Source organism: Oncorhynchus nerka, linkage group LG4, assembly GCF_034236695.1.
Source record: "Oncorhynchus nerka isolate Pitt River linkage group LG4, Oner_Uvic_2.0, whole genome shotgun sequence".
NCBI classification, from domain to species: Eukaryota; Metazoa; Chordata; class Actinopteri; order Salmoniformes; family Salmonidae; genus Oncorhynchus; species Oncorhynchus nerka.
Window position 1 is genome coordinate 67,295,578 of NC_088399.1, and position 27,614 is coordinate 67,323,191.

Below are 27,614 nucleotides of genomic sequence, written 5' to 3' on the forward strand. Positions count from 1 at the left end.
TGGCAAAGTAATTACAATGTAGCAATTTACGATGGAGTGATATATGTGCAGATGAGGAGGTGCAGGTAGAAATACTGGTGTGCAAAAGAGCAGAAAAAGAAATGTGGGGATGAGTTAGGTAGTTGGTTGGATGGGCTATTTATGGGCTGTGTACAGCTGCAGCGATTGGTAAGCTGCGCTGACAGCTGATGCCTTAAGTTAGTGAGGGAGCTATAAGTCTCAAACTTCAGTGATTTTTGCAATTCATGGCAGCAGAGAACTGGAAGGAAAGGCGGTCAAATGCGGTGTTGGCTTTGGGGATGACCAGTGAATATACCTGCTGGAGCGCATGCTACGGGTGGGTGTTGCTATGGTGACCAATGAGCTGAGATAAGGCGGCGCTTTACCTAGCAAGGACTTATAGATGACCTGGAGCCAGTGGGTTTGGCGACGAATATGTAGCGAGGACCAGCCAACGAGAGCATACAAGTCGCAGTGGTGAGTAGTATATGAGGCTTTGGTGACAAAACGGATGGCACCGTGGTAGACTGCATCCAGTTTGCTGAGTAGAGTGTTGGAGGCTATTTTGTAAATGACATCGCTGAAGACCAGGATCGGTAGGATAGTCAGTTTTACGTGGGTATGTTTGGCAGCATGAGTGAAGGAGGCTTTGTTTGCGAAATAGGAAGCCGATTCTAGATTTAATTTTGGATTGGAGATGCTTAATGTGAGTCTGGAAGGAGAGTTTACAGTCTAACCAGACACCTAGGTATTTAAAGTTGTCCACATATTCTAAGTCGGAACCATCCAGAGTAGTGATGCTGGTCGGGTTGGTGGGTGCGGGCAGCGATCGGTTGAAGAGCATGCATTTAGTTTTTCTGTGGCACCCTCATAAACTGCCAGAGGTGCGGACAACAGAACCTCCGATTAGACACCTTGAACTCTGAGAAGTAGTTGTTGAACCAGGCGAGACAGTCATTAGGGAAACCAATGCTGTTGTCCTGCTGAAAAGTGAATTCATCTCTGTGTCTGGTGGAAACCACACTGAACCAGGTTTTACTTTTACTAGGATGTTGCTTCATTCCATTTATTTTTCATCCTGAAAAACTCCCCAGTCATTGACTATTACAAGCATACCTGTAACATGATGCAGTTTCCACTGTGCTTGAAAATATGGAGAGTGGTACTCAGTAATGTGTTGTGTTGGATGTGCCCCAAACAAATTTTTGTCCTTAATACAAAGTGTTCATTGCTTTGACACATTTTTTGAAGTATTACTTTAGTGCCTTGTTGCAAACAGGATGTACAGTACCAGTCAAACATTTGGACACACCTCCTCATTCCAGGCTTTTTTTGTTGTACAATTTTCTACATTGTAGAATTGTAGTGAAGATATCAAAACTATGAAATAACACATATGGAATCATGTAGTAACCAAAAAACAAAATCAAAATATATTTGAGATTCTTCAAAGCCTTGATGACAACTTTGCACACGCTTGACATTCTCTCAACCATGCATTTCAATGAACAGGCGTGCCTTGTTAAAAGTCAATTTGTGGAATTTCTTTCCTTAATGCGTTTGAGACAATCAGTTGTGTTGCGACAAGGTAGGGTTGGTATTTTGAAGATTGCCCTATTTGGTTAAAGACCAAGTCCATATTATGGCAAGAACAGCTCAAAACAGCAAAGAGAAATGACAGTCCATCATTACTTTAAGACATGAAGGTCAGTCCATCCAGAAAACTTCAATAACCAGCGCTATGATGGAATTGGCTCTCATGAGGACCGCACCTCTACTGCAGAGGATAAGTACATTAGAGTTAACTGCACCTGAAATTGCAGCCCAAATAAATGCTTCAAAGAGTTCAAGTAACAGATGCATCTCAACATCAGCTGTTCAGGCCTTCATGGTCGAATTGCTGCAAAGAAACCACTACTAAAGGACACCAATAAGAAGAAGAGTCTTGCTTGGGCCTCGAAACACGAGCAATGGACTTTAGACCGGTGGATATCTGTCCTGTCATCTGGAGTCGAAATTTGAGATTGCTACCGTGTCTCTTTGAGACGCAGAGTAGGTGAACGGATGATCTCCGCATGTGTGGCTCCCATCGTGAAGCATGGAGGAGGAGGTGTGATAGTGCGGGGGTGCTTTGCTGGTGACACTGTGATTTATTTAGAATTCAAGGCACACTTTACCAGCATGGCTACCACAGCATTCTGCAGAGATACACAGTCCCACTGAGCGCAAACCAGAATTGATGATCATTTGTTTTTCAACAGGACAATGACACAAAACACCTCCAGGCTGTGTAAGGGCTATTTGACCAAGAAGGGGAGTGATGTGCTGCATCAGATGACCGTGCCTCCACAATCACCTGACCTCAGCCCAATTGAGATGGTTTGGGAGGAGTTGGACTGCAGAGTGAAGGAAAAGCAGCCAACAAGTGCTCAGCATATGTGGGAACTCATTCCAGACTGTTGGAAAAGCATTCCTCGTGAAGCTGGTTGAGAGAATGCAAGAGTATACAAAGCTGTCATCAAGGCAAAGGGTGGCTACTTTGAAGAATCTAACATATATTTAAATGTGTTTAACATTTGTTGGGTTACTACAGTCGTGGCCAAAAGTTGAGAATAACACAAATATTAATTTTCACAAAGTCTGCTACCGCAGTTGTATGATGGCAATTTGCATATACTCCAGAATGTTATGAAGAGTGATCAGATGAATTGCAACTAATTGTAAAGTCCCTCTTTGCCATGCAAATGAACTGAATCCCCCAAAAACATTTCCACTGCATCTCAGCCCTGCCACAAAAGGACCAGCTGACATCGTGTCAGTGATTTTCTAGTTAACACAGGTGTGAGTGTTGACGAGGACAAGGCTGGAGATCACTCGGTCATGCTGATTGAGTTCGAATAACAGACTGGAAGCTTCAAAAGGAGGGTGGTGCTTGGAATCATTGTTCTTCCTCTATCAACCATGGTTACCTGCAAGGAAACATGTGCTGTCATCATTGCTTTGCACAAAAAGGGCTATTGCTGCCAGTAAGATTGCACCTAAATCCACCATTTATTGGATCATCAAGAATTTCAAGGAGAGTGGTTCAAATGTTGTGAAGAAGGCTTCAGGGCGCCCAAGAAAGTCCAGCAAGCGCCAGGCCCGTCTCCTAAAGTTGATTCAGCTGCGGGATCAGGGCACCAACAGTACAGAGCTTGCTCAGGAATGGCAGCAGGCCGGTGTGAGTGCATCTGCACGCACAGTGAGGTAAAGACTTTTGGAGGATGGCCTGGTTTCAAGAAGGGCAGCAAAGAAGACACTTCTCAGCAGGAAAAACATCAGGGACAGACTGATATTCTGCAAAAGGTACAGGGATTGGACTGCTGAGGACTGGGGTAAAGTCATTTTCTCTGATGAATCCCCTTTCCGATTGTTTGGGGCTTCCGGAAAAAAGCTTGTCCGGAGAAGACTAGGTGAGCGCTACCATCAGTCCTGTGTCATGCCAACAGTAAAGCATCCTGAGACCATTCATGTGTGGGGTTGCTTCTCAGCCAAGGGAGTGGGCTCACTCACAATTTTGCCTAAGAACACAGCCATGAATAAAGAATGGTACCAACACATCAAGAGAAGATCAACTTCTCCCAACCATCCAGGAACAGTTTGGTGACGAACAATACATTTTCCAGCATGATGGAGCACATTGCCACAAGGCAAAAGTAATAACTAAGGGGCTTGGGGAACAAAACAATGATATTTTGGGTTCATGGCCAGGAAACTCCCCAGACCTTAATCCCATTAAGAACTTGTCGTCAATCCTCAAGAGGTGGGTGGACAATCAAAAACCCACAAATTCTGACAAACTCCAAGCATTGATTATGCAAGAATGGGCTGCCATCAGTCAGGATGTGGCCCAGAAGTTAATTGACAGCATGCCAGGGCGGATTGCAGAGGACTTGAAAAAGTAGGGTCAACACAGCAAATATTGACTCTTTGCATCGACTTCATGTAATTGTCAATAAAAGCCTTTGACACTTATGAAATGCTTGTAATTATACTTCAGTATTCCATAGTAATATCTGACAAAAATATCTAAAGACACTGGAGCAGCAAACTTGGTGGAAATTAATATTTGTGTCATTCTCAATAGTTTTGGCCATGACTGCACATGATTCCATGTGTGTCATTTCATTGTTTTGATGTCTTCAAGGGTTTTCCTACATTGTACAATAATAGTGAAGGCGCCTCACGAGTGGCGCATTGGTCTATCATTGCAGTGCTAGCTGTGCCACTTGAGATTCTGGGTTTGAGTCCAGGTTCTGTCTCAGCCGGCTGCGACCGGGAGACCCATGGGGCGGCACACATTTGGCCCAGCGTCGTCCAGGTTAGGGGAGGGGTTTGGCCGGCAGGGATGTCCTTGTCCCATCGCGCATTTGCCACTCCTGTGGCGGGACGTGCGCGGTGCACACTCTGACATGGTCGCCAGCTGTACAGTGTTTCTTCAGACACATTGGTGCGGCCGGCTTCCTGGTTAAGTGGGCATTGTCGAGAAGAAGTGTGGCTTTGGGTTGTGTTTCGGAGGACGCACTGTTCTCGATCTTCACCTCTCCTGAGTCAGTACGGCAGTTGCAGCGAAGAGACAAGACTGTAACTAGCAATTGGATACCACCAATTTGGGGTACATGCGTCCTTTTCATTGCGATTAGTATTGTGGAGTAACTACAATGTTGTTGATCCATCCTCAGTTTTCTCATATCACTACCATTAAACTCTAACTGTTTTAAAGTCACCATTGATTTGCCTCATGGTGAAATCTTTGAGCGATATCCTTCCTCTCTGACAACTGAGTTTGGAAGGACGCCAGTATCTTTAGTGACTGGGTAGATACACCATCCAAAGTGTAATTAATAACTTCACCATGCTCAAAGGGATATTCAATATATTTTTTTACCCATCTACCAGTAGGTGCCCTTTGCTTTGTCTTTGAATCTATGGTGTATTCAGAAAGCTTTCAGACCCCTTCCCTTTTTCCACATTTTGTTACGTTACAGCCTTATTCTAAAATGGAATAAATAAATATTTTTCCACACAAATCTACCCTGTAATGACCAAGCAAAAACAGGTTTTTATACATTTTTGCAACTATTTAAAAAAAAAAAACAGATACCTTATTTATATAAATATTCAGACCCTTCGATAGGAGACATGGAATTGGGCTCAGGTACATCCTGTTTGCATTGATCATCCTTGAAATGTTTCTACAACTTGATTGGAGTCCACCTGTAGTAAATTCAATTGATTGGGCATGATTTGAAAAGGCACACACCTGTCTATGTAAGGTCCCACAGTTGACAGTGCATGTCAGAGTAAATACCAAGCCATGAGGTCAAAGGAATTGTCTGTAGAGCTCTGAGACAGGATTGTGTTGAGGCACAGATCTGGGGAATGGTTCCAAAAAATGTCTGTAGCATTGAAGGTCCCCAAGAACACAGTGGCTTCATTCTTAAATGGAAGAAGTTTGGAACCACCAAGACTCTTCCTAGAGCTGGCCACCTGGCCAAAGTAAGCAATCAGGGAAGAAGGGCCTTAGTCAGGGAGGTGAGCGAGAACACAGTAGTCACTCTGACAGAGCTCAAGAGTTCCTCTGTGGAGATGGATGAACATTGCAAAAGGACAACCATCTCTGCAGCACAGGCCTTATGGTAGAGTGGCCAGATGGAAGCTGGGGTGAAGGTTCACCTTCCAACAGGACAATGATCCTTAGCTCACAGCCAACACAACACAGGAGTGGCTTCGGGACCAGTCCTGAATGTCCTTGAGTGGCCCAGCCAGAGCCCGGACTTGAATCCGCTCAAACATCTCTGGAGAGACCTGAAAATAGCTGTCAAACAAAGCTCCCCATCGAACCTGGCAGAGCTTGAGAGGATCTGCAGAGAAGAATAGGAGAAACTCCCCAAATACAGGTGTGCCAAGCTTCATGCCCAAAAAGACTCAGCTGTAATCGCTGCCAAGGATGCTTCAACAAAGTATTGCGTAAATGGTCTGAATACTTATGTGAAATAGTTTAGGTTTTTATTTGTTATCCATTTTGAAATAAATTAGAAAAACGTGTTTTTGCTTCGTCAATATGTATGGGGTATTGTGTGTAGACTGAGGAATATTTAAAAAGTAATACATTTTAGAACAAGGCTGTAATGTAACAAAATGTGGAATAAGTCGAGGGGCCAGAATACTTTCCGAACGCACTGATTATACCAATCATTAGGAGCACCTTCCTAATATTATAAATATTTGCGCTCTGAGCAGCCTCAATTCGTTACGGCATGGACTGTGTCGAGAGCATTCCACAGGGATGCTGGCCCATGTTGACTCCAATGCTTCCCACAGTTGTGTCAAGTTGGCTGGATGTCCTTTGGGCGATGGACCATTCTTCATACACACTGGAATCTGTTGAGGGTGAAAAACCCAGCAGTGTTGCAGTTCTTGACACAAACCGGTGCGTCAGGCACCTACTACCGTACCCTGTTCAAAGGCATTTAAATGCTGTCTTGCCCATTCACCCTGTGAATGAATGGCACACATACACAATCCATATTTCAATTGTTTCGAGGCTTACAAATCCTTACTTTACCTGTATCCTAAGTGTATTTAACAAGTGACATCAATAAGGGATCATAGCTTTCACCTGGATTCACTTGGTCACTCTATATCATTGAAAGAGTTGGTGTTCTTAATCTTTTGTATACTGTCATTCCTTGGCTATGTCATTACTAATTTGAAAAATATAAATACTGATACATTTACTAGCTCAAACACTTAATCTGCAAACATGGCAAGTTTAATTAGTGGGTGTTGGTGATTTCAGAACCAAAGTGGAGGCACAAAAAACAGGCTACATCATCCCCCTAATCTGATAGTGGTAGATGCCTAGTCTCCCTTATGGCTCAGCTCAGATGCCTACATACAGTCGTACATACACCATAGACATGCATCATTTACACACCACACACACACAGAAGTCAGCTCAGAGAGGCCCAGCTCATGAGCTCCATCAGTAGCAGATTTTATTTTAGAAAGGAGAATGAATGTGTTTATGCAACAAATGTTAGTGTATCACATCTGTCGATTTGTTCTCTAATCAAACTGAATCACAACTAATCGTTTCAAACTAAAACATATCATTCCTGTATCATGTCGGAGCTCACCTATCTAGATGCGTATCGAATCTTCTTGAAAGGGAAAGATGTACATCCCTACTATATAATGGTGTTGGTACAATTGACAATGAGGATCCATTTATTTATCCATTTAATGTTTTAAATCTGGATTACTTTGATATAAAAATGACCAAATTATCTGCTGTAGGTATTATCAGCCAGGTTTTAGCTTTTATTATTTTTGTTCGATACAGTATTCATTATTACATAGGGCTCTGATTATGTCTGTCGCAGTTGAATCTCATTGAATAAACTTTATTGATCCCCAGAGGGTATAATAAAAACAATAGTTACGCTTTCAGACAGTAGCCAATTTGAATGCTTCAGGTTGACCTTTTGATATACAGTGGTGCAAAAAAGTATTTAGTCAGCCACCAATTGTGCAAGTTCTCCCACTTAAAAAGATGAGAGAGGCCTGTAATTGTCATCATAGGTACACTTCAAGTATGACAAACAAAATGAGAAAATAAATCCAGAAAATCACATTGTAGGATTTTTAATGAATTTATTTGCAAATTATGGTGGAAAATAAGTATTTGGTCAATAACAAAAGTTTATCTCAATACTTTGTTATATACCCTTTGTTGGCAAAGACTGAGGTCAAATGTTTTCTGGAAGTCTTCACAAGGTTTTCACACACTGTTGCTGGTATTTTGGCCCATTCCTCCATGCAGATCTCCTCTAGAGCAGTGATGTTTTGGGGCTGTTGCTGGGCAACACAGACTTTCAACTCCCTCCAAAGATTTTCTATGGGGTTGAGATCTGGAGACTGACTAGGCCACTCCAGGACCTTGAAATGCTTCTTACGAAGCCACTCCTTCGTTGCCGGGGTGTGTGTTTGGGATCATTGTCATGCTGAAAGACCCAGCCACGTTTCATCTTCAATGCCCTTGCTGATGGAAGGAGGTTTTCACTCAAAATCTCACGATACATGGCCCCATTCATTCTTTCCTTTACACTGATCAGTCGTCGTGGTCCCTTTGCAGAAAAACAGCCCCAAAGCATGATGTTTCCACCCCCATGCTTCACAGTAGGTATGGTGTTCTTTGGATGCAACTCAGCATTTTTTTGTCCTCCAAACACGACGAGTTAAGTTTTTACCAAAAACGTATATTTTGGTTTCATCTGACCATTTGACATTCTCCCAATCTTCTTCTGGATCATCCAAATGCTCTCTAGCAAACTTCAGACGGGACTGGATATGTACTGGCTTAAGCAGGGGGACACGTCTGGCACTGCAGGATTTGAGTCCCTGGCGGCGTAGTGTGTTACTGATGGTAGGCTTTGTTACTTTGGTCCCAGCTCTCTGCAGGTCATTCACTAGGTCCCCCCGTGTGGTTCTGGGATTTTTCTCACCATTCTTATGATCATTTTGACCCCACAGGGTGAGATCTTGCGTGGAGCCCCAGATCGAGGGAGATTATCAGTGGTCTTGTATGTCTTCCATTTCCTAATAATTGCTCCCACAGTTGATTTCTTCAAACCAAGCTGCTTACCTATTGCAGATTCAGTCTTCCCAGCCTGGTGTAGGTCTACAATTTTGTTTCTGGTGTCCTTTGACAGCTCTTTAGTCTTGGCCATAGTGGACTTTGGAGTGTGACTGTTTGAGGTTGTGGACAGGTGTCTTTTTTATACTGATAACAAGTTCAAACAAGTGCCATTAATACAGGTAACGAGTGGAGGACAGAGGAGCCTCTTAAAGAAGAAGTTACAGGTCTGTGAGAGTCAGAAATCTTGCTTGTTTGTAGGTGACCAAATACTTATTTTCCACCATAATTTGCAAATAAATTCATTAAAAATCCTACAATGTGATGTCATAGTTGAAGTGTACCTTTGATGAAAATTACAGGCCTCATCTTTTTAAGTGGGAGAACTTGCACAATTGGTGGCTGACTAAATACTTTTTTGCCCCACTGTAGTTCTTCACATGCAAAACACTGGGAGGGTCTAGTGAAGCAATGATAGCTTATCTGCCAGCAGCACAGCCCAGTTTATGAAATATTTACATGGTGTTTAAAAGCATGTTAATTACTAACCCACAAAGTACGCTTTCTCTTGCCCAACATCTCTAGGCAAAGAGAAAAAACATCCGTCTCCCCATTTGGCCATCCTCAAGGTGTTTCCATATCAATAGAAAATTGAAGGGATAATTCTCCCAAATTTGAAAATATATTTGTTTACCCTGATAAGTAGTCTATGGACACAGACTGCCGTCTTCACACTTTGGGGTTGTTGCATGTTAATTTGGGGTATTTTGACTTCCACTGGTGAGTAGTCTTGCTAACCAGCTACTGTAGAGGACAGTCTCACTATGATCACCCTTAGTGGCATTGTCATAAAAAGGATCTTTCTGGCTTTTAGGGATACACTATTTTCAACATTTTCCCCTGAAAAATGAAAGTAAGGACTCTACTTAAGTGACTTTCTATGCATGCTACGTTAGGTTATGCTATGATAAACCATCTTCTAATCTAATGGGTATGATTAACTGATACTACTGCACCCTGCTGTTAAATTATATTAATACTTTGAGCCTTTTGGTATCGAAGCCTGAGGACTTATTCAGGGCAGGGCTTGTTTACCTAACGTTCAGATAGAAATGTATCATGTACAAAAATGATTGCTTATCTGAATAACCCTCAGAGTACTTCTGTCATGTAGAATAATAGGGAATTGTATGTCGGTTCTATGCATTACATTTCTATCCACAAAGTTTCAAATATTACAGCCCACTGTACATGCCCCATGATGACATTGATTGATAGAATGGTGCCAGTTAGCTAATCCCAAAGGGGAATTTAGACAGGGCACTTTCACACACAGTGGGTGGTTGAAAATTAACTGAACTTCAGACTTAAAGTAAATCATGACTTTCAATCTCCTAAAAAAAAAAAAAAATCAGATGTTGAAAAATAATACCTGTAGTTTCACTAGTACGCTGTCTTCAGTATGGTGGATGTTTGTTTACCCTTTACCATTCACTAATGTCTTCGGTCTTTATATTTAATTCTGCCTTGTCTTTCAGCCTGTCCAGTGCTGCCCAGCTTGGCTTGCGGACCGAGGAAGAGGACGCAGAGGAACTACAGGTTTGCTCCCTTCTCACTTAGCCAAATCTTCTCCTGTCACACACCATCTCTTCTCGAGGCAAAAACCCTGATTTCACTACGAGCGATGGAGGAGGGGGATGAATGGAGTGCTGCCTTTGGCTAAAATCTTCCCCAGATCCCTGGGTGGCAGGCTGTAGTGAAACGCCATGCGTCTAAACTGATTTTTATCCGAGGGGAAGTTGAAGAGTCGAGGCGCCGGTTATGTAAGCGGTTAGCATAGCGTGGATGCTAGCGTTAGCTCCAGTTGAAGTCCGAAGTTTACATAGACTTAAGTTGGAGTCATTAAAACTTGTTTTTCAACCACTCCACAAATTTCTTGTTAACAAACTATAGTTTTGGCAAGTCTGTTTGGACATCTACTTTGTGCATGACACAAGTCATTTTTCCAACAATTGTTTACATGCAGATAATTTCACTAATAATTCACTGCATCACAATTCCAGTGGGTCAGAAGTTAACGTACGCTAAGTTGACTGTGCCTTTAGACAGCTTGGAAAATTACAGAAAATTATATCATGCTTCTGATAGGCTAAATGACATTTGAGTCAATTGGAGGTGTACCTGTGGATGTATTTCAAGGCCTACCTTCAAACTCAGTGCCTCTTTGCTTGACATCATGGGAAAATCTAATGAAATCAGCCAAGACCTCAGAAAAAAATTGTAAACCTCGAAGTCTGGTTCATCCTTGGGAGCAATTTCCAAATGCCTGAAGGTACCACGTTCATCTGTACAAACAATAGTACGCAAGTATAAACGCCATGGTACCACGCAGCCGTCATACCGCTCAGGAAGGAGACACGTTCTCTCCTAGAGATGAACGTACTTTGGTGCAAAAAGTGCAAATCAATCCCAGAACAACAGCAAAGGTCCTTGTGAAGATGCTGGAGGAAACCGGTACAAAAGTATCTATATCCACAGAACGAGTCCTATATCAACATAATCTGAAAGGCCGCTCAGCAAGGAAGAAGCCACTGCTCCAAAACCGCCATAAAAAAAGACAGACTACGGTTTGCAACTGCACATGGGGACAGAGAATCTACTTTTTGGAGAAATGTCCTCTGGTCTGATGTAACAAAAATGTAATTGTTTGGCCATAATGACCATCGTTATGTTTGGTAGAAAAAAGGGGGAGTCTTGCAAGCCGAAAAAACCCATCCCAACCGTGAAGCACGGGGGTGACAGCGTCATGTTGTGGGGGTGCTTTGCTACAGGAGGGACTGGTGCACTTCAGAAAATAGATGGCTTCATGAGGGAGGAAATTTATGTGGATATATTGAAGCAACATCTCCAGACATCAGTCAGGAAGTTAAAGCTTGGTCGCAAATGACAATGACCTCAAGCATACTTCCAAAGTTGTGGCAAAATGGCTTAAGGACAACAAAGTCAAGGTATTGGCATGGCCATCACAAAGCCCTGACCTCAATCCTATAGGACATTTGTGGGCAGAACTGAAAAAGCGTGTGGGAGCATGGAGGCCTACAAACCTGACTCAGTTACACTAGCTCTATCAGGAGGAATGGGCCACAATTCACCCAACTTGTTGTGGAAGGCTACCTGAAACGTTTGACCCATGTTAAAAAAATTAAAGGCAATGCTACCAAATACTAATTGAGTGTATGTATGTAAACATCTGACCCACTGGGAATGTGATGAAAGAAATACAAACTGAAATAAGTCATTTTCTCTACTATTATTCTGACATTTCACATTCTTAAAATGAAGTGGTGATTCTAGCTGACCTAAGACAGGGAATTTTTACTAGGATTAAATGTCAATAATTGTTAACTGAGTTTAAATGTATTTGGCTAAGGTGTATGTAAACCTCCGACTTCAACTGTATATACTATTACCGTAATCAAGTCTTCGCCTGCATTAAAGGACGATTCTCTCTACATGAGTGACCTGGTCCGTTTCAGTCAAGTCTCACGATCAATCCACCTCCCGCTTGTTCACTTGCTCTCGCTACCTCCCTTGCTTTCCGGTCTATCAGCGTGAGACGCTGATTCTCACATCAGAGAAGAAAGCCAGAGAATAGAGGAGCTCAGAGATTGAGGGAGACAGAAAGAAAAGACAGAAATAAAGGGTGAGATAGGGAGGAAAAATGGAGAGCTGTCTGGTGAGGGAGAGAAAGATGTAGAATGCATGGAGTAGACTGAAAGGTGGAGGGAAAGGGGGAAGTAGATGGAAAATGAGTAATCGAGAGCAACCAACACCAGACGCTATTATAGCACAATAACGATTCACTAATTGAGAGGCATAGCTGAAAAAAAAGAGAAAAGGGAAAGACTTACCATTGTAGCTTGACGTAGTGGTGCTCTAGCCGAACTGAAACTCTCCTCTATAGGATGTCTGACTTCTATTTATCAGTGCATCTTTCAGCCTTGAAGGCATAGGAAGTAGAATCATTGAATTTCTCTCCAGCGGGTGGCTGAGGAGGAAGGGAGGGGGCACACACTCTGAAAAGCCTCTGGATCTTTCCCTCTTTTGCTCAATTCCTATATTTTTCTCGCCTCCTCTCCTATTTTTCTTCCATATACGTTTCCCTCTGGTTAATTTATTTTAATGTCTGTGTCTATCCTTTCCCCATCCTATTCCTTGTCCACTCCTCCCCCTCGTCTCTAGCTGGTGGAGGAGGATGCGTTGTTGGTGGGTCTGGACACGGAGCTACGCGGGCCAGCCAAGTCTATGGGCATGATGGCGCTGCTGCAGACGCTGAGGACAGCTCTCTACCACAAGTACCACCAGGAGGTGGCAGCGCTGAAGGAACAACACTGTGCTGAGCTCAGCAGACTCAGAGAAGAGAGGGTGCAGGAAAAGAGCGAGAGAGTGAGGGAGGAAGGAGAGGAGGACGTGCGGTTGCAGGTGAAGACTGACCCGGAGGGCATCAACGGGAGCAAATGCTATATCGAGGGACCCAGCACGGAGGACCAAGGCGTGCAGGAGAGGAGACACCAGGAGAGGGTGGAGGAGGAGATAGCTAAGGTAAGAAGTTAACTGCCGAACAGTTATTGTAGGTTACAGACAAACTTAGGTATGAAAATCATGTTTTCTACATAGTTTAAAAAAAACTTGATTTCCTAACGAGGAGCAATTTCGTATTCTGAGCGACCTCCATTCCTGACGTGTTTGTATCTCTGAGGTCCTATTGTTCTTTGAAGAGTATGACCAAAACTGGTCTTGTCGAATGACTTAAGACTAACAAGCAAGAAAACATATCCATATGCACTAACTGAAATTAATTGTGCAGATTTTTTTCCTAATAATAATGTAAAATTAACATCTGTACAGAGAAACTCATGTGAAGGCCAAATTACAGAGGAGGAATTTCTTGATGCAATTAAAGCCTTTAAGGCTGGGAAAACTCCAGGGCTGGATGGCATACCAGTGGAAGTATACACAATTTAAAAATATATATATTTAGAGGACCATTATTAGCATGTTTTAACCACTCCTATATAAATGGTATATTATCAGACACGTAACAAGATGGTCTGATATCATTATTACTGAAACAGGACCGAAGTGGGAGATCCAATCCATAAAAAAATTGGAGACCTCTTACACTTCAGTGTTGTGATGCAAAAATCCTAGCATAATGCTTGGTGCTTAGAATTAAAAAGGTATTGTCAAATATTCTTCATCCTAATCAAACAGTTTTTTTTTTTTTTTTTTTACATTGGAGCTAATATAAGACATGTACTGGAAACAATAGAATACTATGAAATATCTGGGACTCGAGGCCTGGGTTTCATAGCTGATTTTGAAAAGGCTTTTGATAAAGTACGACTAGAGCTTATATATAAATGCCTAGAATATTTCAATTTAGAATATTTCAAATTATAAAATGGGTTAAAGTTATGTGTAGTAACCCTAGGTTCAAAATAGTAAATAATGGCTACATCTCAAAGTTTTAAACTATCTAGAGTAAAACAAGGTTGTCCACTATCGGCATATCTATATATTATTGCCATCAAAATGTTAGCTGTTCAAATTAGATCAAACAATAATATTAAGGGATTAGAAAGCCGTGGCTTAAAAACTAAGGTGTCATTGTATGCTGATGATTCATGTTTTGTTTTAAAACCACGATTAGAATCTCTCCACGGCATCATAAAGTATCTAGATACTTTTGCTAGCAAATGTTACATTTCCGTGTAGTTTACCAATTAAATGGCCTGACGGAGATGTGGAAATACTCGGTTTACAATTCCCAAAATAAAGAAATTATCTTACTCCAGTAAATGTTTATAGAAAGTTAGCAAAAATAGATAAGATCTTTCTACCGTGGAAAGGAAAATACCTGTCTCTTTGTGGAAAAATCATCAAATCAAATGTATTTATATAGCCCTTCGTACATCATCTGATATCTCAAAGTGCTTTACAGAAACCCAGCCTAAAACCCCAAACAGCAAGCAATGCAGGTGTAGAAGCACAGTGGCTAGGAAAAACTCCCTAGAAAAGCCAAAACCTAGGAAGAAACCTAGAGAGGAACCAGGCTATGTGGGGTGGCCAGTCCTCTTCTGGCCACCCCTGATTAACTCTTTAGTCATATCACAGTTTACCTGTTTGCTTATGGTTTTGCCTACACCTATTGACCTGCTTTTTAAATTATATGAACAAAAAATATTCAATTTTATTTGGAATGGCAAGCCAGACAAAATTAAAAGGGCCTATTCGGAGGGCAGAAATTATTAAAGCATTAGACCTCTCACTAAAGGCATCAGTCATAGAAAAGTTATATTTAATCCAAACTGGTTCTCTAGAAAATTGGTAGGAATGTCTCATCCTATGTTCAAGAATGGCCTTTTCCCTTTATTCAGATTACACCTGGTCATTTTCGGTTGTTTGAAAAGGAAATAATCTCCAATATCGTAATTTTTTAAAACAAGCCTGAGAAAGTTGGTTGCAATTTCAGTTTAATCCCACCTGAAAATAAAGAAAAAAATAATGCAACAAATATTGTGGTTAAACTCCGATATACTAATTGATAAAAATTAAAAAAAGTATAATTTTTGTGAATGATATCATAAATAGGACTGGTGGAGTTATGTCACACATGCAGCTAACACGGACATATGGGAATGTCTGCTCTATCCAAAATTACAACCAACTAATTGCAGCATTACCAGAAAAATGGAAGAGGCAAGTAGAAGGGGAAAAAAGTAAGGAACTTTTGTCAGCCCTGTATTAAAGAACATAAATGGTTAAAGAAAAGTGTGTTAAATAAAAACATTTACCAATTTAATTTAAGGACCAAAAACTGACAGCTGTGCCATATAAATTGCAAAATAGTTGGGTAGAGATTTTCGATGTAACCATTCCATGGCACATGGTTTATGAATTGATATGCAAAACAACGACTGATTCAAAACTTAAAATTTTTCAATTTAAATTACTATACAAAATTCTTGCAACCACTGGAATGTTATATATATGGGGGATACAATCTTCCCAGCTCTGCAGATTTTGCTGTGAGGAGGCAGTCATTAGATAATTTATTTTGGTATTGTTCATATGTAGCTCGTTTTTGATCACAGATCCAGGAATGGCTGAATAATTGCAATATTTGCCTAGAGCTAACGCTGCAGATAGCAATACTGGGGGATTTGAAAAGCCATAATCAAACAATCAATAACATAATTATTTTAGCACAAATGTTTGTAAATGAAAAATAATCTGTAGAAGCTCGGTATTTTATTTTTTAAATTGATTTGAAAATATAAATTTTAAAATGTTTTGCCTTTCACTTGTCAACATTACATTTAAACCATTCCACTATGATTGGCTCATACGCATATCTCCTAGGTCATAGTTCAGATGTCGGTGGAGTTTGCTCAGCAAAGCGAATTGGCCCGAATCACGAAGAACGCCCGCGAGACCACCTCAGCCATGCAGACCCAGTCCGAGGAGGACGAGGCAGGTGTGGAAGAGGAGCAGCAGACCCCTAGGAGCTCACTCACCAAGGGCATCTCTCTGGAGGAGGTGCAGAGGAGGATCGTGGAGGAAAAAGAAAGGCTGGAGATAGAGCTGGAGGAGAGGACTGCGGAACTCCATGGGATTAAAGAGCAGCTTCGCCGCAGAGGTCCAGGATCTGAGCAGGTTAGCATTGGGGGATTTCTGGATAGTATTTGATTTGCACAGTAGCATGTGTTCATTGTTTGTATTTGGGGTTTTGACACCGAGGTTGGCATTAGTTTCTAAGATGCACAGGCTTAGGACTTGGATGAGTTTTTATGCTCTCCGAAACATGCAATCTAACCACATAAAACCACTCTCCGTAGAAGCTGAATGTAGTTCTGTGTTAAATGACAAGTTTGAAAGTGGAGTGATTTTCATTCACCAGCCAAGTATTGTCTCGTCTAACCCATTGCTCCTCATATTGAGAAGCACTTAGTGGGTTAAACCACTTGATCGCCTAGGGAGGGATATTATTATACCTCACATGGTGTGGTTTGCTTTGTACAAACCCTTCAGGGGCCTTTTGAAGGATAACACTGTGTCCTTACACTCGTTGTCTCCCTCGCTCCTTCTCCTTCTAGCTCTTTTTCTCAATACTTTTTTAGCCTAAGCCATAGCCTACTATCACGTCATGTCCAAAGTGTTCCTATTCGAAGAGGCTGTGACGTCAAACCAAAGATGCTTCACTCGGCTGCAATATTGGCTACACCCACAGGGCGCTTATTTTCATTCGGAAGACCGTAGCCTGTTTGCTAGCATTGTCACCAAAAGTATGTATGAGACATAAACTAACGCAACGCCAAAAAGTATATGCCATAGTAACTTTTCGTTTAGATTTTTGGCATTGGTAAAGGGCCTAGCAAGCCTCAATGTAATGGTGCTTGGGTCGGGGCGGCAGCGTAGCTTAGTGGTTAGTGTTGGACTAGTAACCAAAAGATTGCAAGTTCAAATCCCGAGCTGACAAGGTACAAATCTGTTGTTCTGCCCCTGAACAAGGCAGTTAGCCCACTGTTCCTAGGCCGTCATTGAAAATAAGAATTTGTTCTTAACTGACTTGACTAGTTAAATAAAGGTAAAATAAATACTTTCCCTGAAAGCTTACAGTAGATAATTCTATGTCCTCATAAGTGATAAGTGTGGGAGAAAATATAAGCACCGTTGTGGTATGATCTGAGTACTTGAGCTGTCATTCAAGCCCTGTGTTTTACACGCTTGAGATACAGTATTTATGCTGAATTAAATATTAATTTATTTTGAAAGCTCACTGTGTGGATGTCCTGCCCACAATCATGGTGTGGTGCTGCTGACACACACACACACACACACACACCCCCTTGCAACGCCAGGCTTTTCAAAAAACATTTATTGCATGATTAGTCATTACTTGCATAATGACATTGGATGCCGGGTTGTTCATAATGTGACGAGAGTCCTTCTAACACACACTAAAGACTAATCCTGTAATGTTGAAGACAACTTGGAAAATTAGTTGTTTACAGTTGAAGTCGGAAGTTTAAATACACCTTAGCCAACTACATTTAAACTCATTTAACAATTCCTGACTCTTAATCCTTGTAGAAAGTTTGGGTAGCCCTCCACAAGCTTCCCACAAAAAGTTGGGTGAATTTTGGCCCATTCCTTCTGATAGAGCTGGTGTAACTGAGTCAGGTTTATAGCCCTCCATGCCCCCACAAGCTTTTTCAATTCTGCCCACAAACTTTCTTTATGATTGAGGTCAGGGCTTTGTGATGGCCACTCCAATACCTTGACTTTGTTGTCCTTAAGCCATTTTGCCACAACTTTGGAATTATGCTTGGGGTCATTGTCCATTTGGAAGACCCATTTGCAACCAAGCTTTAACTTCCTGACGGATGTCTGGAGATGTTGCTTCAATATATCCACATACCATTCCTACCTCATGATGCCATCTATTTTGTGAAGTGCACCAGACCCTCCTGCAGCAAATCACCCCCACAACATGATGCTACCACCCCTGTGCTTCACGGTTGGGATGGCGTTCTTCGGCTTGCAAGCCTCCCCCTTTTTCCTCCAAACATAACGATGGTCATTATGGCCAAACAATTCTATTTTTGTTTCATCAGACCAGAGGACATTTCTCCAAAAAGTACGGTCTTTGTCCCCATGTACAGTTGCAAACCGTAGTCTGGCTTTTTTATGGTGGTTTTGGACCAGTGACTTCTTCCTTGATGAGCGGCCTTTCAGATTATTTTGAAATAGAACTTGTTTTACTGTGGATATACCGTAATTGCTGGACTATTAAGCACACCTGAATATAAACCGCACCCACTGAATTATTTAAAAATATGTATTTTGTACATAAATACGCCGCACATGTCTATAAGCCGCAGGTGCCTACCGGTACATTGAAACAAATGAACTTGGTCACTATCTTCCTCCTCCTGTGCACTGAAACCACTGAAGTCATCTCCTTCGGTGTCGGAGATGAATAGCCTCAGAATTGCTTCATCCGATGTTGGATCGTTTTCATTGTCGCTCTCGTCACTTTCATCCGGAGGCAAATACCCCGCTGAGCTCATGCTGCCCCTTCAACACGCAGCAGTCCAGCCTTTCGAAACCCGTTGATGATAGTGGATGTTTTGACAATGCTCCACGCTGTCAGGACCCACTGGCAGACTTGACCATAAGTTGCTCTTCTCATGCAGCCCGTTTTATAGTGAAGGATTTCTCCCCACTTGTCATCCAAGACTCCCACTGAACAAGGAGCGCCACCTTAAATGCACAATTTACACTGATGTCGAGTGGCTGCAAATACTTTGGGCCATCTGCTTTTCTTCCCTCTGGAAGCCTTTGTTGTCTTTTTGCACTGAGTCAGTTCCTCACGCTGCTGTTTCCAACGTCTTATCATCGACTCATTAAGGCCAAGCTCCCGTGCAGCAGCTCTCTTTCCTTTTCCAACAGCCAGATCGATCGCCTTCAACTTGAAAGCTGCATCATATGCATTTCTCCGTGTCTTTGCCATGATGAGGGTGACAAAATTACTACCGTAATCAGAATGATGGGAAGTTTGAGCGGGCTCGATTTTACGTCCCATTATGTGACGGTGCTCAGTTTTTTGGCGGCATGAATCTTGTGAAAGCGGGAAAAATCCATAAATTAGCCGCATCATTGTATAAACCGCGAGGTTCAAAGCGTGGGAATAAAGTAGCGGCTTATAGTCCAGCAATTACGGTAGATACTTTTGTACCGGTTTCCTCCAGCATCTTCACAAGGTCCTTTGCTGTTTTTCTGGGATTGATTTGCACTTTTCGACACCAAAGTAGGTTCATCTCTAGGAGATAGAATTCATCTTCTTCCTGAGCGGTATAATGGCTGCATGGTCCCATGGTGTTTATACTTGTGTACTATTGTTTGTACAGATGAACGTGGTACTTTCAGGCATTTGGAAATTGCTCCCAAGTATGAACCAGACTTGTGGAGATAGATATACCATTTTTTTTTCTGAGGTCTTGGCTGATTTCATTAGATATTCCCATGATGTCAAGCAAAGCAGCACTGAGTTTGAAGGTCGGCCTTGAAATACATCCACAGGTACACCTCCAATTGAGTCAAATGTTGTCGATTAGCCTATCAGAAGCTTCTAAAGCCATGACACAATTTTCTGGAAATTTCCAAGCAGTTTAAAAGCACATTCAACTTGGTGTATGTAAACTTCTAACCCACTGGAATTGTGATACAGTGAAATAATCTGTCTGTAAACAACTTGTGGTTGAAAAAGAAGTTTTAATGACTCCAACCAAAGTGTATGTAAACTTCAGACTTCAACTGTAACTGCCTTATTGTTCATAGCTGGAGTTTGCATGCATTTAGGCTACTTTTCCCCCTTGTGTGTGTGGGGAAGAGGTTGCATGTATAGAGACATTCACCACCAAGTTGACAAACGTGCACAGGCGATGGTAGGGGTTTGCTTAGCTACCACATAGTGTTCACGCCACTGCATCACAAGTGTTTTAACATTTTGAGTCGAAGCATCAAACAGCCATTTTATGTTATTGTGAATGTTATCATTTTGGTCATTGAATAAATTAAGGCTACTTGCTTTTTTATTGCAGATGGGATATTCCTCTGAGGGAGAGAGTGAGAGGAAAGCAAATAGAAAGAAGGAAAGTGAAAAAGTGCAAGTGAAAAGCGGAGTCTCACAGAAAGAAAAGGTAATGTTTTTATTTTACAGTTCAGTTGCTACTTTCCACCTCAGTGTAAAAGACATCAGAGTTGAGACATCAGAATCCATAGTGATGATGCAGTTTTTCAGTGTTTGATGGAGACTTACTCTCAGTAGTGCTAGTTGGAATTTCTTCAGAGTTGTTTTCAGAATCCCAAAATGTTATTCAGTGTTTGATGAATGGAAACTCACTTTCAGTAGTGTGAATTGAAATGTCTTCAGGCTATTTTTATGCAACCAGCCCCCGAATGCCCATGATGATGGCTGTCACTTTTGGCACCTTGATGTGTGTAGTTATTAATATGTTATACCCTCAGTACATTAAATCCTGTTAATCTATTGACTGCATTTACTGATGTTCAGTTGGGACTATGTGCTCTTTGCATAATAGCCTAACTTATTATGACATGAAGAGTACCTACTCTTTTCGTTTATAATTTAAATGTCAAACTGTTAAATCTCAACCAAATGATGAAATATAAAGATTGAAGCTCTAAGGTAAAGAGATTGTGGCAGAAACCTCATCAGCCTTCACCAGTACACACAATGTGGTCATTTATGAATCAACATGAACATCTTTAGATTAGTATTCTATCTGAATGAGCAGCATTTCTGTTCCCTCACCATGAGAGGGAGCCACTCTACTTCCTGCATCAGCCCTGGACTCTGGTGCACCTGTTGCCATAACAGCACAAAGATACTAGTGTTTCCCTAGCTTCTATGGATTTGTGTAAGTGTGTGTGTGTGTGTGTACTGGTGAGCGCTGCGACTCTCGTCTGATTTGAATCCACTTTCCATGTAATGATCATGTCTTCAGCTCGCCTGGCCGTCGCTGTCTCATGTTTCCAGGAATCGTCAACACAGTGTGAAAGTCTGTGCTTGTCTGTAAATGGGTGATAATGACAGGGCTGTTGTCGTTCTTCTCCCTCCTGCCGGTCCATCCACTGAAGAAGAGGGGAGAAGAGGAAGGTGAGAAAGATGAAGAGGTCAGGAGGAAGAGGGCCATGGGTGGAAATATCTCGTCACAAGATCGAGAGGATGACTCTTCTTGTCCAGATCATCAAGTCATCACTACTGAGAGGTATGACTAGAGAATGATAATGTTCTGTACTTTCAGTTTAATTTATATTGTAGAGAATATAATTAACTCCTCTGCACATGTCATGATTTTACCTCTGCACATTTATTGTATATGCTTTACCAGAGAATTGTTTTATTTTTTTATACCCACATTCAGTGCCTTTGGAAAGTATTCAGACCCCTTGACTTTGTCCATATTTTGTTACGTTACAACCTTATTCTAAAAATGATTAAACATGTTTTTAAATCCTTAGCAATCTACACACACTACCCCATAATGACAAAGCAAAAACAGTTTTTTAGATTTTTTTCCAAATGTATTAAAAAAAAAAACACATTATTTACTTAAGTATTCAGACCCTTTGTTACGAGACTCGAAATTGAGCTCAGATGCATCCTGTTTCCATTGATCATCCTCCAAATGATTGCTTCACCTGGTTTACCAGGTGTCAAATCGGAGGGCCTGTTGTCCGGACCTCTGGTAGTCTCTATGGGGGTGCCATATGGTTAAATTCTCAGGCCGACACTCTTCTCTGTATACATCAATGATGTCGCTCTTGCTGCTGGTGATTCTCTGATCCACCTCTACGCAGATTACACTATTTTGTATACTACTGGCCCTTCGTTGGACACTGTGTTAACTAACCTCCAGACGAGCTTCAATGCCATACAGCTCTCCTTCCGTGGCCTCCAACTGCTCTTAAATGCAAGTAAAACTAAATGCATGCTCTTCAACCGATCACTGCCCGCACCTGCCCACCCGTCCAGCATCACTACTCTGGATGGCTCTGACTTAGGTGTCTGGTTAGACTGTAAACTCTCCTTCCAGACTCTCATTAAGCATCTCCAATCCAAAATTAAATCTAGAATCTGCTTCCTATTTCGCAACAAAGCATCCTTCACTCATGCTGCCAAACATACCCTTGTAAAACTGACTATCCTACCGATCCTTGACTTTGGCGATGTCTTTTACAAAATAGCTTCCAACACGCTACTCAGCAATTTGGATGCAGTCTATCACAGTGCCATCCGTTTTGTCACCAAAGCCCCATATACTACCCACCACTGCGACCTGTACGCTCTCGTTGGCTGGCCCTCACTTCACCCTCGTCGCCAAACCCACTGGCTCCAGGTCATCGACAAGTCTCTGCTAGGTCAAGCCCCGCCTTTTCTCAGCTCACTGGTCACCATAGCAACACCAACCCATAGCACACTCTCCAGCAGGTACATCTCACTGGTCACCCCCGAAGCCAATTCATCCTTTGGCTGTCTTTCCATCCAGTTCTCTGCTGCCAAAGACTGGAATGAACTGCAAAAATCACTGAAGCTGGAGACTCTTACCTCCCTCACTAGCTTTAAGCACCGGCTGTTAGAGCAGCTCACAGATCCCTGTACATAGCCAATCTGTGAACAGCCCATCCAACTACCTCATCCCCATACTGTATTTATTTATCTTGCTCCTTTCCACCCCAGTACCTCTAATTGCACATTCATCTTCTGCACATCCACCATTCCAGTGTTTAATTTCTATATTGTAATTTCTTTGCCACCATGGCCTATTTATTGCCTTAACTCACTTATCCTACCTCATTTGCACTCACTGTATATATACTTTTTGTTTTCCTTTTTTTTCCTACTGTAATATTGACTGCATGTTCGTTTATTCCATGTGTAACTCTGTGTTGTTGTATGTGTCGAACTGCTATGCTTTATCTTGGCCAGGTCGCAGTTGCAAATGAGAACTTGTTCTGAACTAGCCTGCCTGGTTAAATAAAGGTGAAATAAATCAAATAAAAATTCTACACCTAGATTGGAGTCCACCTTTGGTAAATTCAATTGATTGGACAAGATTTGGAAAGGCACACACCTGTCCAAGACTCTTCCAAGAGCTGGCCGCCCATCAAAACTGAGCAATCAGGGTGCTGACCAAAAACTTGGTCATTCTAACATAGCTCTTGACTTTCTATGTGGAGATGGGAAAACCTTCCAGAAGCACAACCATCTCTGCAGCACTCCACCAATCAGGACTTTATGGTAGAGTGGCCAGACGGACGCCACTCCTCAGTTAAAGGCACATGACAGCCAGCTTGGCACCCAAAGGACTCTGACCATGAGAAGCAAGATTCTCTGGTCTGATGAAACCAAGACTCTTTGGCCTGAATGCCAAGCGTCACTTCTGGAGGAAACCTGGCACCATCCCTCCAGTGAAGCATGGTGGTGGCAGCATCATGCTATGGGCATGTTTTTCATCGGCAGCGACTGGGAGAATAGTCAGGATCAAGTGAAATAGAATGGCGCAAAGTACAAAGAGATCCTTGATGAAAACCTTCTCTAGGCTGTAATCGCTGCCAAAGATATTTCAACAAAGTAATGCGTCAACGGTCTGAATACTTATGTAAGTGATATTTCAGTAAATGTTGTATTTTTTATGAATTTGCAAAAAATACTAAACCTGCTTTTGCATTGTTCTTGTGGGGTATTGTGTGGTGATTGATGAGGGGAACGATTTAATCAATTTTAGAATAAGGCTGTAATTTAACAAAATGTGGAGTGGAGTGGCGTCCATTTGAATACTTTCCGAAAGCACTGTATAAACAGATAAAAGGTTAGACGGATTTTAGCTACTTTATTTTTATTGTTCGACACACAAATGTATTCAAAAAGAGATGTATGCAGTGAATATGACCAAGCACCACGTTTCAAGAAAAAGTTTGTGATTTCGGCATATAATTGTCATAAAATTTGATCTGATCTTCATCTAAGTCACACCAATAGACAGAGTGTGCTGAAACTAATAACACACAAGTTATTGTATTTTTATTGTCTATATTGATTACACAATTTAAACATTCACATTGTAGGTTGGGAAAAGTATGTGAACCCCGAGGCTAATGACTACTCCAAAAGCTAATTGGAGTCAGGAGTCAGCTAACCTGGAGTCCAATCAATGAGATTGGAGATGTTGCCCTATAGAAAACACTCCCAAAATGTTGCTATTCTTTAGTTATTTTTAAATAAAAAATGCACCTTTATTTAACCAGGTAAGCCAGTTGAGAACAAGTTCTCATTTACAACTGCGACCTGGCCAAGATAAATTAAAAACAGTGTTACAAAAACAGTTACCACATGGGATAAACAAACTTAGTCAATAACAAAATAGAAAAATCTGTATACAGTGTGTGCAAATGAAATGGGGAGGTAAGGCAATAAATATGCCAATAGAGGCAAAGTAATTGCAATTTAGCAATTTACACTGGAGTTATATATGTGCAGATGAGGATGTGCAGGTAGAAATACTGGTGTGCAAAAGAGCAGAAAAACAAATATGGGGATGAGGTAGGTAGGTAGTTGGTTGGATGGGCTATTTACAGATGGGCTGTGAACAGCTGCAGCGATCGGTAAGCTGCTCTGACAGCTGACACTTAAATTTAGTGAGGGAGATATAAGTCTCCAACTTCAGTGATTTTTTTTCAATTTGTTCCAGTCATTGGCAGCAGAGAACTGGAAGGAAAGGCGGCCAAAGGAGGTGTTGGCTTTGGGGAAGACAAGTGAAATATACCTGCTGGAGCGCGTGCTACGGGTGGGTGTTGCTATGGTGACCAGTGAGCTGAGATAAGGCGGAGTTGTACCTAGCAAAGACATAGATGACTTGGAGCCAGTGAGTTTGGCGACGAATTTGTAGCGAGGACCAGCCAACGAGAGCATACAAGTCGCAGTATATGGGGCTTTGGTGACAAAACGGATGGCACTGTGATGGACTGCATACAATTTGCTGAGTAGTGTTGGAGGCTATTTTGTAAATGACATCGCCGAAGACCAGGATCGGTAGGATAGTCCGTTTTACAAGGGTATGTTTGGCAGCATGAGTGAAGAAGGCTTTGTTGCGAAATAGGAAGCCGATTCTAGATTTAACTTTTGGATTGGAGATGCTTAATGTGAGTCTGGAAGGTGAGTTTACAGTCTAGCCAGACACCTAGAATATGTGGACAACTATAAATACCTACGTCGGAACCACAAGAACCTCTATTCACAAGAAGCATTGCCTGATTTGAACCATGCCTCGGACAACGGAGATCTCAGAAGACCTAAGATTAAGAATTGTTGACTTGCATAAAGCTGGAAAGGGTTGCAAAAGTATCTCTAAAAGCCTTGGTCATCAGTCCACGGTAAGATGAATTCCCAAGTTTATCAAGACATTTTGCAGGAAAATGTAAGGCTATCTGTCCGCCAATTTGAAGCTCAACAGAAGTTGGGTGATGCAACAGGACAACAACCCAAAACACAGAAGAAAATATGCCTTCTGGAGTGGCCTAGTCAGATTCCTGACCTCAACCCAATTGAGATGCTGTGGCATGACCCCAAGAGAGCAGTTCACACCAGACATCCCAAGAATATTTCTGAACTGAAACAGTTTTGTAATGAGGAATGGTCCAAAATGCCTCCTGACCGTTGTGATCAGCAACTACAGAAAACGTTTGGTTGAGGTTATTGCTGCCAAAGGAGGGTTTTTAAATCCAAGGTTTCACATACTCTTTCCACCCTGCATTGTGAATGTTTACATGGTGTGATTAAAGACATGAAAATGTATAATTGTTTGTGTGTTATTTGTTTAAGCAGACTGTCTTTTGTGACCTAGATAAAGATCAGATCAAATTTTATGATCAATTTATGCAGAAATCCAGGTATTTCCAAAGGGTTCACATACTTTTTCTTGCCACTGTACATATGTAGTTAACCAAAGCACTTGTGCAGTATGCATCTTGCCAACCTCACCCGTAACAAAAATATTTGTTTTAAGTGAATGAAAGACCATAATCTTTGTTCCCACCAACATTTCATATGTTTGTTTATTTTCTTCTTTCCACAGGAATCTGCTGCGTAAGGCTAACGAGAGCCTCCGACAGGTGCTGAGTGATGTGCTCAAGACCACAGCGGCCGCTGAGGAGACCATCGGATGCCATGTGGAAGGGCTACTGGTACCCCCCTCCTCCTCACAGAGACCCACCTGGCAAAGAGCAGCTGGCGAGCCCTTTAGGCCTGCCACAGGGGCAGCTGAAGGTTCGTTGAGCAGCCAATTTCAAATCAACCCCTACCACCTATGCATGTTATGAGGAGTAAAATGGGGTCAGCAATATTGCTCCTCCGGGCCTTTCTGGTGTCACAGTTAAGCTACATCTCTAACAAACACATCTGATTACACTTAACTGAATTCCATGATTAGTAGCTAGGGCTGCGACAAACGTGTGACACCAATTATTATTTTATTTCAAATTTATTGAACCAGGAAAGTCAGTTAAGAACAAATTCTTATTTACAATGACGGCCTAGGAACAGTGGGTTAACTGCCTTGTTCAGGGGCAGAACGACAGGTTTTTACCTTGGCAGCTTGGGGATTCGATATAGCAACCTTTCAGTTACTGGCCCAATGCTCTGAACAGTAGGCTACCTGGCGCCCCGTCAAGCCCCCTTGGGGATCGGAGTCTTGGAAAAGCACAATAGCACTCCATCAAGATGATTTAGATTTCATTAAATAGAGCCAGACAAAACCTAAACATACAATGAAGTAAGGGAGAGAAGAAGAGGTGCAAGGGTTGAGGTCTGGGTGTGTGACAGAAATATACACAGGAGAGGAAAGAAAGATGGAGACAGAATACTTATTGCCAAAAATGCCCATGGTGACTATCATAATTAATGAAGTCCTGCCAGTTTCTAACCACTATTGCCAGTCTAAAGAGGTCCTGCCTGACTGGTTACCTGCTGCCTTTCTTTATGGAACCTTTTTCTTTGGGACCTATGCATCACATTGAATTAATTGTTGATGTACACTCACCCCGTTCATGAAATTTGTTAGCTCCTATAGACAGAGAGTCATGTGGCCGAGGCTTGCTGTATAAAACAGTCAGACGGGAAGTGAGGCATTCAGTTCCTGTTCGATTGAATGTTAGAATGAGCAAAGCGAGTGACCCAAGTGACTTTGAGCGTAGTGTGATCATCTGTGTCAGGCGTGCCACTTCCAGTATCTCAGAAATGGTCAGCCTCTTGGGCTTTTCACGCACGACAGTGTCTAGGGTTTAC

The 27,614-nt window shown here is 41.9% G+C and overlaps 1 protein-coding gene across 7 annotated transcripts in view; it reads left to right on the forward strand.

Moving 5' to 3' along the window:
* The window catches only part of LOC115128484 (A-kinase anchor protein 9-like), a 138,620-nt gene that overhangs the window by 43,703 nt on the left and 67,303 nt on the right, over nucleotides 1–27,614 (forward strand). For 6 of the 7 annotated variants that reach the window (XM_029658349.2, XM_029658347.2, XM_029658350.2 and 3 more), the window contains 6 exons: nucleotides 10,219–10,279; nucleotides 12,923–13,282; nucleotides 16,106–16,399; nucleotides 20,350–20,448; nucleotides 21,410–21,540; nucleotides 26,407–26,597. In XM_029658349.2, coding sequence (XP_029514209.2) covers nucleotides 10,219–10,279; nucleotides 12,923–13,282; nucleotides 16,106–16,399; nucleotides 20,350–20,448; nucleotides 21,410–21,540; nucleotides 26,407–26,597 — 1,136 coding nt within the window. The remainder of the gene's footprint in view (nucleotides 1–10,218; nucleotides 10,280–12,922; nucleotides 13,283–16,105; nucleotides 16,400–20,349; nucleotides 20,449–21,409; nucleotides 21,541–26,406; nucleotides 26,598–27,614) is intronic. The other variant, XM_029658348.2, reaches the window with a different exon arrangement.